Consider the following 11,403-nt stretch of genomic DNA (forward strand, 5'->3'; position numbering starts at 1 on the left):
TTTTTTAAAGAAAACCTACATGTACATAGAAGAGTTTGGTTACCATTAGACTTGTATGTAGAACTTTTTAAAAAATGGCCTTAATAAAATTACAAGCAACCTTCCTGGATGCAATTTTCAAACAAGGCATTGGTGACCCAGTGAGAGAGCCTTGTCAGCCTGCACTTCCCATCTGCCTGGTACTGGTTCTAGGTGCAGACCGGCAGGAGAGGCCCATGGCCTGGAGCACAGGTGACACTATTAACACGTGGCCTCAGCCTGTGAGGGGTGTAGGTGCAGAGCTATTCTGGGAGGGGAGCCCTGCCAGGACCCAGCGGCCAGGTGTCCCTGTGTCTTCCAAGGGGTTACCCCCACCTGGGCCTGGGGAGGCTTCCCAGGGTCTGCAACAGGGGACTTTGTTTTTTTCTTAAATATTGCTTCTCTACTAAATATTCTTGAGTTGCCAAGACTTTCTGAGGCAAAACAGCCTAAGGGAATCAGTCCTTTGACTTGTGAAGTGAAATACTGTGATTTCAGGTGAGCTGTGTCATGAGGTGCAGCCCAGGCCTGCAGCCTATCACCACCCATGTCCTGCTCACATGTTCCAAGCAAGCCTAGACATCAGGCCTGGACACTCAGCCCACACTGGCTCAGAGGTCAGCCAGGCTTTCTCCTTACACGCCCTGAGTACTCCTGGCTTTGGCTGAGCCCCCTCAGCTCTGCAAACCTTTCCCTTGGGAACACAAACTGCCTGGCCTGTTCCCCCCTGTCTCATTTTACCCTCTGCCCTCCAGGTCCCCAGGGCAGTGAGTTTGTTTCTCCACATGGCTCCTGGGTGGAGGATGGCACCCAGGCTCAGCCCTTCTCTGTGTCCTCTGGAAAAGAGAGTTGTGCCCAGGCTGACTGGAGAAGGCGGGATCTTGTTGGGGTCATAGTCACCATCACTGGTGCCAATGCCAACATTCTTCCTCCATGTCCTTACGTAGGGAAGATAGTACTGTCGGGAGTGTCCTGCAGCACCTCCTCCCTCCCGCCCGCCCCACCAACACTTCTGGGCAGGAAGGGTGAGTGTCAGTCTCGGGATAGGGGGCCCTGAGACCCACAGTGGAAAGCTCAAGGGACAGGTTAACCCTGTAGTAAAATTTGGGGACCCACAGCCAATGGCATCCTAAAGCCAGCCAGGCTGCCCTATGGGGACAAGCTACAGCAGAAGGGGCTGTAATTGTGCTGGGTCCAGCCCCATTTCACTGTGGTTCACAGAGCTCCCTGGGACCAGTTGTCAAGGGCAGGGGCATGCGCTTATGGCCCTTACCCCAGTGCGGAGACTTGACTTTTCAACCTCCCTGCTGTTACCTGCTTTTGGGTTTTCAGGGCCAGAAGGAGGGTTCTGAGTGGTCTGTGTGTTTAGCCTGACTTCCATCAGGTGAGCTCCTGGGAGGTCACCCAGTGGGGCAGCCCATTTTGAGGCCCATTTATCACGGTGGGGCGGGAAAGGTCAGTTTTGTCAAATGCCACAGTGAGACCCTGTGTGGAGAGCAAGGGGCCCTGTGTCCATCTATACATCCTGCTGAGGGTAGATGTCTGATGTGGGGGTTGTGGCCTAGTCTGGTTAGATGGGGCTGGGTGGGGCTGATCAACAGGGTCCCCACTTCTCCAACGCCCCCTCCCCCCATCTGGTGTCCTGGGCCTCGTGAGTGCCTGTGAGCAAATGTTACTAGAGGGGTCTTGGGAGCTGAGGACATTTGGGAACATGCCCCCAGACTACCACCTCTCGGGGATCATGAGCTGGTTCCTAACATCCTTCCAAGCCCTTCCTCCACTGGACTCATCTTTCTACATTTCCACAGGAGGCTCCCCACCCTGACACAGGCTAGTCGTGTGAGGCATGGAGGCATTGGGGGGCTGACAGAGCAGTAGCAGCACCCATCACCCTCCCTAGGTTCTGATGGAGCCATAGTCACAGGCCACCGGGGGGGCCAGTGTAGGGGCTGAAAGGTCAAGGGTACTGGACACCCAGGTCTTGGCCCATCGCCCCTGCAGATGGCATTCCAGGTGAGGGGACTGTGGCCACCTGAGCCCTCCCCATGTGTCCTGCAGATCTGGGAGGAGGACTTGGTGCCTCACCCACCCCAGGAGGCCTGTCTAGGGTTAATAGGCAGCTGCATCAGTTTCTGTCTCAGTTCTCCTTGGACCACAGGCCCACACCTCCTGGAGAGTCTCACAGTATGCAACTGGGGTCTCCTAGGACATTCCTCCAGGGGTGCTGGCCAGGAGGGGCTCAGGCCTCTCTCATGACTCTCATGCCACAGGCAACCAGCCACTCCTTAGGAGAGGAAGTAGGGTGAGCTGTACCCTCAGGGCTGGCCACTGGGGTACTCATGAGGGCATTGGGAGCAGAAACAAGACCCTGTGACCTGGGCCTTGGTCTCCCTCCTGTCACTGGCTCAGACTCATGGGTCTCAGGGCCCCAGGCTCCTGGGGGTTAAGGGGCAGGAGCTGGATGTCAGGAGGATGATGGCTGCAAAAGGCTCCCTCTGCTTTCCACCCTCCTAGCCAGCCCCCAATACCCCGTTCCTCAGAGGAGCCAGGGACACATGGCATGTGGGAGGGTGCCCCCATCTCACAGGGTTCTGGAATTTGGGGGCAATTGATACCCAACCCATCCTAGCCCATCACTTCTGACCTCTTGCCCACTGGGGATAAGGGGACAGTGCTATAGCCTTTGCCACCAGACCCCAGGAGAGAGGGCTTTGGCAGCTGAGGTCCATTGGCCCCACCCCTACAGGAAACTGCCCCCCCAGTGGCTGGGCAGCACCACTAATATATGCAAACCCGCCAATCTGAGCCCTGCCCCACCTGTGTCCCTCTGTCCCCAGGCTGGCTCTGCACCCCCCCAGCATGTACACTCTGCTGTGGATGTCTCATGGGCTGTTTGTGGGTGCCTGCGGCGGGTGGGGGCAGGCGGCTCAGGGTGCACTTGGCCGGCCCCTGCCTGTCCTCTGGCGTGGACGCTTCTGTCTTTGTACCTTTGCATCCTTTGTAATGAAACCTAATAAAAAGCCAATGTTTTCGTCTCTGCCTCCTCTTTTTTCCTGCCCCTCCCCCAACCCTACAGATGAAGCATGGATGTCACAAGCATACCAGGTGGAGCCACAAAGAGACCCCACACACACACAAACATGGACATGAAGACATGCACCCCTCACCACCTCCCCTACCAGCCAGCTATTCTGGCCTGGCACCTGGAAAAGGAGCAGCCCACCCCCAGAATCCTAGAGCAGACACTCCAGGGGTGCGGGTCCAGGCCCATGACCACAAGTGGGTGGGCTACAGAAGCAGGCCTGGGGTCTCCCAAATCATGGCTGGACACTGTTAGTCAGGAGCAGAGTCAGCCCCAGGTCCCCACTCTCTGAGGCTGGACCCTGCTATGTCCCTGAAGCAGAGACTACAGCCACTGCCACGCTGAACACACTTTATTTCATCCTTTCTGATCCCCTCTCTCTCTCCAGGTTCCCTTGGTGCTGCAGCCATGAGAGTGGTGGCAGGTCCCCACCCTGTCCCTAGGCCTGTAGCAGCCGCTGGGTCTCATAGTCTTCTGGGATGGTGTCTGTGGAAGGAAACAGGGCAGGTAGGTGAGAAGTGGTGAGGCTTGCAGGGCAGACCCCACGCTCCCCAGTGGGCCCTCCTCTCACCGTTACAGCGGTAGCGCAGGTTGGCCCAGATGATGTTTTCCTGAGAGAAGCAGAAGACCCCCAGGCGGCCCCCCCGCATGGTGGTGTCCAGGACCACATTGCTGTCGGCCACCAGCTCAGGGCCCTCGTAAAATCGCACTCTGTGGAGGGGCAGGGGACAGTGAGACGGGAGGAAAGTCAAGCCCCTCAGAGCTTTGGCATCCTGCCCTAGAACACGGGCCCCTCCTCTCTCAGAGTGAGGGCCGTGGGTTCCTCCTGCCTGGGCCTCACTCAGGGAAGGTGGGGCTCCTGACCTGTGCCTCAGTTTCCCTGTGTGAGAGGATAGTCATCCAGGGTCCTGCACACAGTAGGTGCAGAGTCATGCCCAGGGCCAGTCACAGTTAATTCTAACTGCCTACATTGTTCCCATTTTACAGACAAGGGGACCAAGGCTCCCAGAACCTTTCATCTCCCCCCAGGAGCAAAGGTGGAGCAGGGACTCGGTCCCTTGGCAGGGGTGGGGTCCCCACCTGATGTAGCCCACTTGGGGCCGGTGCTGCAGGAACCAGCGGTAGGATGTCTTGTCCTTCCAGCCCACGTTGCGGGGGTCCTTCCAAAGCAGCCGCACCTGTGATGCTGTGTCCCCCGTGTGCCACAGTGCATTCCGTAGCTGCTCCCCAGGGCCAGTGGAGGACTTCACAGCCTGACGTGCCCAGGGACAGGGGCACAGGATCAGAGACCACACTGACCACTGGAACCCACTCCCAGAATCCTGCCTGGTGGGATCTGCAGATCGTGGAGGAGTGATGGAGGCCCTCGGGGCCTGAATGGGAGACCCATAAGGATGCCTTCTTGAGGACCACAGGGAGATTCGCAGGTGGGTTGTAGGAGGCAGCAGTGGTCTGGGGGCTTATGAGAGGATTTGGGCATCTATGGATAGGTCTGAGGTCTGCAGGAGGATTTGGTGGCCTGTAGAAAGTTTTGGGTGTCTATGGGATAAACGGGTCTAGGGCAGCGGTCCCCAACCTTTTTGGCACCAGGGACCGGTGCTCCTATGAGAATCTAATGCCTGATGATCTGAGGTGGAGCTGAGGCGGTGATGCTAGTGCTGGGGAGTGGCTGCAAATACAGATGAAGCTTCGCTCACTCGCTTGCTGCTCACCTCCTGGTACCAGTCTGTGGCCCGGGAGTTGGGGACCTCTGGTCTAGAGGACTTGGGAAATTTGCTGGAGAGTTTCTGTGACATAATGTGGTCTTAGGAGTCTGCAGGAGGATTTGGAACCTGAAGGAAAGTTTAGAGCTCTGAGATGGGGTTTCGGGGCTCAAAGGAAGATTGTAGGGTGCTTGGCGGGTGTTTGAGGGCCTGTGGGAGTCCAGAGGAGGGCTAGGAATAGGTGGGAAGACTCTGAGATTCATAGACTGATGCTGAGGGAATGTGAAGGCTTTTGGGGTCTGTGTAAGGGTTCGGGTCCTCCTAGAAGATGTGGGCTGAAAGGTCACATAGCCAGCAACCCCACTTCCCCACACACCTTGAGCTGGATGCCAGGTTCAGCCACAGCGCGGAAGGGGTTGGCCTGCCAGTACGTCTGCTCCATCTGCTTCCACATGACCACGTAGAAGCTCGAGCTGTCCTGGTAGCCAAAGATGAAGCCGGCATAGTCGTCATCTGTGACAGTGTTCACGTGGAATGTGCCTTCGAAGTCGACACCATTGAAGGCCGTGTAACCTGGGGAGGTAGAAGACCGGTGGGGTCCTGGATGCTGGTCCCTACCCAGAACCGAGCCCTGGCCGGCCCGCAGACCCCCGCACCCCCAGAGTCCACAGCTTACCTTCTAGGCCCATATCCTCTCCACCCCATAGAATCGCCTCATTCCCACCCCCTGAATACAGACAGAGCTCCGCCCATGGCCCTGCCCATTTCACACTTTAGCCCCACCCTGGCCCTGCCCCTGAGCAGCTCCCTGTACCGCCTTGACCCTTCCCGTGTCTCACCCACAGCCAGGCCAGGATCACTGTTCATCGTCTGCACGATCTCCATCCCCTGATGGGGTCAAAGGAAGAAAGGCTTCAGGCAGGCCGTGGGGCCCTAGGCTCTCCGACCTGTAGCTTAGGACCCTAAGTTGGGGGTCTTGGGCTCCCCCCACCTTCCGCCAGGTCCCCGCCCCCACCTGGTTGAGCACCACCCAGTTGGGGTCTATCTGTGCGTCGCCCTCGGGGTCCAGCACGACCGTCTGGAAAGCACGGAAGTCAGTGAGGGTGACCTCGGCATTCTCCGGACACACATCGATCTTGTCCACCACCTTGTCCGCGTCAAAGTCGCCCTGGCACGCATCACCCACACCGTCCCCTAAGAGGAGGTGGGAGACCCCCAGGAGCTGTGAGGTCAATGCCAGGTCCCGCCCCAGGCCTAGCCCCGCTCACACTAGCTACCTGCCCCACCCATGCCACACACTCACTCTAAACCCTGCCCCAGTGGTTCCACACGCCCAGTCCCCGCCACAGGCCCTGCCCACGCCTTACCGTCTGAGTCTTCCTGGCCAGGGTTGGGCACTAGGCGGCAGTTGTCCCGACTGTCAGGGACTCGGTCATTGTCATCGTCCTCGTCACAGGCGTCACCCTGTCCATCGCGGTCTGAGTCCTGCTGGGCACTGTTGGGCACTGTGGGGCAGTTGTCCCGCGAATCTTGGTGCCCATCCCCATCCCTAAAGTAGGTGAGTGGGACAGGAAGTCAGTGAGATCCCCAGAGGGCCCAGTCAGGAGCTCCCCACCTTGGGTCCCCACCCCCATCCCAGAAGGCCTCCTTACTGGTCTTGGTCACTGTCACAAGCGTCTCCCACAAAGTCGTGGTCCACATCCCCCTGGGGACAGGTGCAGGGGTCCATGATCAGGGAGAGGAACTTAGAAGCCTTCCACTCACCCCAGTTCGAGAGCCAAGGTCCTCTTGACCCCAAGGAACACACCCTCAGACTCTTTGACTAGGCTGCAGTCTTGTTAACTAGCCTGGGGCTCAGGCTGCAGGGCGGGGTGGTGGTTTGACCCAGTTGGGATCTGGCTTGTTCCCTTTACCTGGTCTGGATTGCTCTTCTGGGGACAGTTGTCACAGATATCCCCTACGCCATCGCCATCACTGTCCTTCTGGTCTGAGTTGGACACCCTAGGGCAGTTGTCCACCGCATTTCGGATTCCTGCAGGATTCAAGGGAACAGAACAGGACCCCAAGATCGGGGCTGGACTAGACTGACTTCAGCAGGGCAGGTGCAAGCCTGGGGCTTAACTGGGACAGAGTCCAGTTGCTCCCAATTGCTACAAAATTAAATCAAGTGCTCCTGCCCAGGACCCAGCCTCGTAGAGACTTCATGAACAGTCGGCCAGGGAGGGGACTAGCCCTCACTCGGGGTCAGCTGACCCGAGCCTCCGCCTTTCCATGTGAATGCACCCCTTGAATCTCTATGCCCCAAATGTAAAAAGGGCACTACCCTGGTCCTAAATCCTAGGCTTTGTCCTGCTCTTCCTACCTGCAGCATCCGACACAGCTGGCGTTTTTCTGCTGGTGGAGCACAGTCCAAGGTCCTGGGCGCCCCAAGTAAGCTCATTCTCTTGCTTTCCAAGCCCTGCCCCCAGATGGCCCCGCCCCTCGGTGCCAGCCCACTCCACCCCCTGCCGCGCTTACGGTCACCGTCGATGTCGTCGTCGCAGACGTCGCCTTGGCCATCCTGATCTGTGTCTTTCTGGTCGTCATTCTTCTGGTTCCGGCAGTTGTCGCAAGCATCGCCCCACTTGTCGTTGTCCGAATTGCGCTGGTCTGGGTTCCGCACCAGCGGGCAGTTGTCCTGGAGAACAGGACAGGTTAAGAGAAGGGGCAAAAGTCACTCCCCAGACCAGGCCATCTCCAAGGTCACGCCTCTTTACAGGGAACCCCTCATCCCTCCAGAATCCGCAAGTCCAAACTCTGAGACCACGCCCCTTGCCCAAGCCCCGCCCTGCCCAGCTCGCCCAGGCCCCACCTCCTCGTTGAGGACCCCATCCCCGTCCGCATCAGGGTCACAGGCGTCTCCAATGCCGTCGCGATCTACGTCCTCCTGCCCTGAGTTGGGCACAGTCACGCAGTTGTCCTAAGGGCGGGCAGGTCAGGCGTAAGGGCGTGTGGCCTGGAAGACCCGCCCACCCCGTAACGGACCACGCCTTCCGAGCAAGCTCACCCGCACCAGACTACGCCCCTGGGCCCTTGCCCACCTTACGGCAGTTGCGCTCAGAACAACGCAACTTCTCGTCTGGAAAGCTGTCCAGGTCCGTGTCCTGACCACAGAGGAGCCCGTTGCCGGCCCAGCCGATGGCACACTGAGAGTGGGGGATGAATGAATGCTCTGGCGTCACCGACCCCACCACCCCATCCGGTGCCCCTTCTTGTGTGCCCGCACTTACCACGCACGACCGCGAGCCATCACGCTCCAGGACGCAGTCGGCCTTCTCGTGGCACTGGCTTGGCGTGCCATCAGGGCAGAAGCGCTGTGCGCGCGGACGGCAGCCGGACTCTTGGTCGCCCACGAAACCGGGCTGGCACGGGCCACACTGGAAGGAGCCCTGCGCGCGCGTCGTGGGCAGTCAGCCCAGGTCGCTGACAATTCGCGCCCATCCCCGCCTCGTCTCTCCATCCTTCCCCTCTCCTCTAGGGCCTTACCCGGGTGTTGACGCACACGGAATTGGGAACGCAGTTGTGTTGTCCAGTCTCACACTCGTTAATGTCTGTGCAAACCTGGGTGGGAGAAAGCGGAGAAGTCACCATCGCCCCTATGCAGACACTGCCGGACTGGTTCATGTCTCCTCCGCATTCTACCTTTCCCCTCCATTCCGCCCCTAACTTGGACATCCCTGACGCGGACCCTTCCCCCGAGACTTCCTCCAGACCCTGGTTCCCATATCCTCCCACTGGAACAAGGCAAGGAAAAGGCTGCGAAGCTGGAGGACGCGTTTACTCAACAAAATGCGCCCCTTCCCCAAGGCCAAGGCCCCCTCCTACTGGCGCCCCCACTCCCCAAGGCCAAGGCCCTCACCTGCTTGTTGGCTTTGGCGAAAGCCAGCCCCACGCCCTCGTGGGTGGGGCCGCTGTACCCGGGTGGGCAAGCCTCGCAGCGGAAGCCCGGGCTGGTGTTGATGCAGCGTACGCGGGGAAAGCAGGGATGGGCGTTACACTGGGGGAAGAGGGGCCACAGAGGATCAGAAGGTGTGAGCTGGGTTCCCCCAGAGCGGAGCCTTACGGTTCCTTTATCTTAGAAAGTCCAAGGGCCATCATCCAGCACTTAAGGGGGTGCCATGGGGCGGAGGCCATCGTCCCAGGGGTCAGATGTGACTTTGTCTTGATTGGGGCAGAGGTACGACCAGGCGGGGGCGCGTCGCGGGGGCTTTTCCTGGGACCTGGTGGGCTGGGTGGTCATGGGCGGGGGAAGGAATTGTGAGGGCGGGAATCCCCAGCGGAGGGTGGAAGTGGTCTTCGGGGCGTGAGTGCCGGGCGGTAGGGGAGTTGTTGGGGCGGGCGACATTGGTGGTGAGGAGAGTGGTCGGGATGGGTACCCTCCCGCCCCCCGCCCCCGGCAGTGGGGAGGTCGTCTGGACGTACGCCCCTGGAGGTGAGTGGGTCCTCCAGGCAGGCAGTCCCAGGGGAGGAGGAGGTCACAGGATCGATGGGGAGTTGTGGGGGTAGGCGTTTGGGTGTCGTTGGGGCGGTGGGGCAGGCGCACCTCATTGATATCGGTGCAGTGCGAGCCGTTGCCTGTAAAGCCTGCAGGGCAGGGACCGCAGCGCGCGCCGCTAGCCGTCATGGTGCAAGCCACGCCGGGGAAGCAGTAGTCGGGCGCGCACTGGGGCAGCGGCCGCACGCTCAGGCTCGATGTATGCACGGATTGCATCCCTGCGCGGGAGGAGCGGGGCAGTCAGGGCCACGCCATTGGGCGGAGTCTGTCATGACCACGCCCAAATGGGGGGACTGGCGGGCGGGGCTCTCCAGTCTCTAGCTCTCCACTTTGGTGGTTTTTCAGCTTTTCCCTCAGCTTCTCTCCACTTCCCTGCACCTCCCTCATGGCCTCTGTCTCTTTTTGTGTGTCCCCTTCCCATAGTCTCTGTCTTCCCTCCCTGTTCCTCTGCCTATCCCTCACTCACTATCTCTGTCAGCCTCGTCTTCCTCATCTCTTTTCCTCTCTCTCCTTTGCACTCAGTTTGTTTCCCCACCTCTTCTTGCTTTCCCGCCGCCCCATTTCTGCCTCCCCAGCTGCGCTCACCGCACGCATCACACTCCATCACCGTGTTTTTCAGGAACATGATCTCCTTGACCTGCCGCGCAGGGAGGACGGGGTGTGGTTAGAGGGTCTCCGTCCCTCTCCTTAACCCTTGGGTCTCCCCTCCCCTTCACCCGACCCACTCCCCCCGACTCTCCACCCTCCCAGTGCCTCTCCTCTTTCCCTGGGACTCCCATCCCTCCCTCAGGGACCTCCAACCTCTCCCTCGGCACCCTCTTTCCCTCTTCCTTTTCCACTATCCCCTCCTCCTCGATCCTGGTACCCAGGACCCTCTCCTCCTCCAATGGGATCCCTCTCTCCTGACCCCTCCCCCACGCTCCCCTACCTCCCAGACCCTTCCTGTTCCAGGCCTCTCCACCCTCCCCTGTACTCCCGTACCCCCCACCCTGGTCCGCACCTGCTGCCGCAGCAGCTCCCGCACGTCCCTGAGCGCGGCGTTAGTCTCCTGCAGTTGGTGCAGCATCTGCGGGCCCAGGTCTGCACCTGTGCCGACAGGGGGTGCTTGTGGGGCGTGGAGGCCGGGAACAGACTCCCTCATGCTGCCTCCGTAGGGACCCCATTCCTTGAGCCTCCGCCTAGCTGTCTGCTTTCTCTGACCCGCAAGCCCCGTGAATGGTTCCCGAGCCCCAGGGAGCCGTTTTTCCAGGCCTCCCGCCGGTCCTCCTGTCCGTTTGGGGGAATGGGGCACGGCATGTGGGAGGGCTCTGCTTACCCAGCGGGATCTGGCCCTGACCCGATGCGCCAAGGGCGGCCAGGGAGAGCAGAAGAACGCAGGCGGCGGTGAGAACCATGGCGGCAGCGGGGAGCTGGACTGCAGCTTGCTCTCTGCTGCCTGGGAGGCCCTGTAGTGCCTATTTATCCCGGAGGCGCTGCCGCCCAGGGACGGCCCACCACGGCCCTGCCCAGAGTCCAGCCGCAAGGTAAACAGACAGCGGCTGGCCTCTGTGTTCAAGGACCCGCCCCACGAGGCTAAACCGAGACCCAGAGGGGAAACTGAGTCACAGGGGGTCAGTGCAGGGGTTAGTGGGGCAGGGACTCAGGTGGGACTACCCTCCAGCCCTCTCATTCACTTATTTATGTGTCCCAGGCTTGGCATGTATGCTGTATGCCAAGCCTGGGACGCAACTAGAGAGAAGGTGACCCCCATGGCAGCTTCCCGCAACTCACACTTGGGAGAAGGGAGTCAAGAGTGACTAAAGGTTAAGACCCACCTCCCCCTCCCCCCACCTCCCACCTCCATCCCTGCTTTAGGTCTGGCTGACCCACCTTCCACTCTTTCCTCACTTGCTTCAAAATGGGGCCAGTGACATTTCTCTGTGCCTCAGTTTTCCCCCTGGCAATAAGTATCAACATTAATGATGATTATTACAGGAAAGTGGGAGGTTAGGTGAGATCAGGGACCCTCAGTCTCCCTATGCAAGTCCATGGGGTTCTGCTTCTGGTCCCCTACCCCAGAGAGTTCC

At 59.8% G+C, this 11,403-nt stretch overlaps 1 protein-coding gene across 1 annotated transcript; it reads right to left on the bottom strand.

Annotated features, from left to right (window-relative positions):
• Window positions 1-3,434: 3,434 nt before the first annotated feature.
• Window positions 3,435-10,804, bottom strand: COMP (cartilage oligomeric matrix protein). Its single transcript, XM_039867924.1, has 19 exons — window positions 10,653-10,804; window positions 10,338-10,423; window positions 9,923-9,974; window positions 9,386-9,555; window positions 8,702-8,839; window positions 8,329-8,403; window positions 8,073-8,231; window positions 7,884-7,988; window positions 7,655-7,762; window positions 7,321-7,480; window positions 6,717-6,835; window positions 6,456-6,508; window positions 6,171-6,352; window positions 5,819-5,997; window positions 5,643-5,691; window positions 5,180-5,376; window positions 4,181-4,353; window positions 3,672-3,811; window positions 3,435-3,586 (listed from the first exon to the last, which is right to left on the bottom strand). The coding sequence occupies exons 1-19, from the start codon at window positions 10,729-10,731 to the stop codon at window positions 3,540-3,542; spliced, it is 2,271 nt and encodes a 756-aa protein (XP_039723858.1). The 5' UTR covers window positions 10,732-10,804; the 3' UTR covers window positions 3,435-3,539.
• Between the last annotated feature and the right edge of the window lie 599 nt (window positions 10,805-11,403).

Source organism: Pteropus medius, unplaced genomic scaffold (assembly GCF_902729225.1).
Source record: "Pteropus medius unplaced genomic scaffold, Ma_sr-lr_union100, whole genome shotgun sequence".
Classification (NCBI taxonomy): domain Eukaryota; kingdom Metazoa; phylum Chordata; class Mammalia; order Chiroptera; family Pteropodidae; genus Pteropus; species Pteropus medius.

Excerpts from the sequence above, each read along its gene's own strand:
- COMP (XM_039867924.1), bottom strand. The coding sequence starts at position 10,731 with ATGGTTCTCACCGCCGCCTGCGTTCTTCTGCTCTCCCTGGCCGCCCTT. Across the intron at positions 6,836-7,320 it reads CGACGACATCGACGGTGACC|GAATCCGAAATGCGGTGGAC; the intron begins GTAAGCGCGGCA and ends TGAATCCTGCAG. Across the intron at positions 3,587-3,671 it reads CCTGCGCTACCGCTGTAACG|ACACCATCCCAGAAGACTAT; the intron begins GTGAGAGGAGGG and ends TTCCTTCCACAG.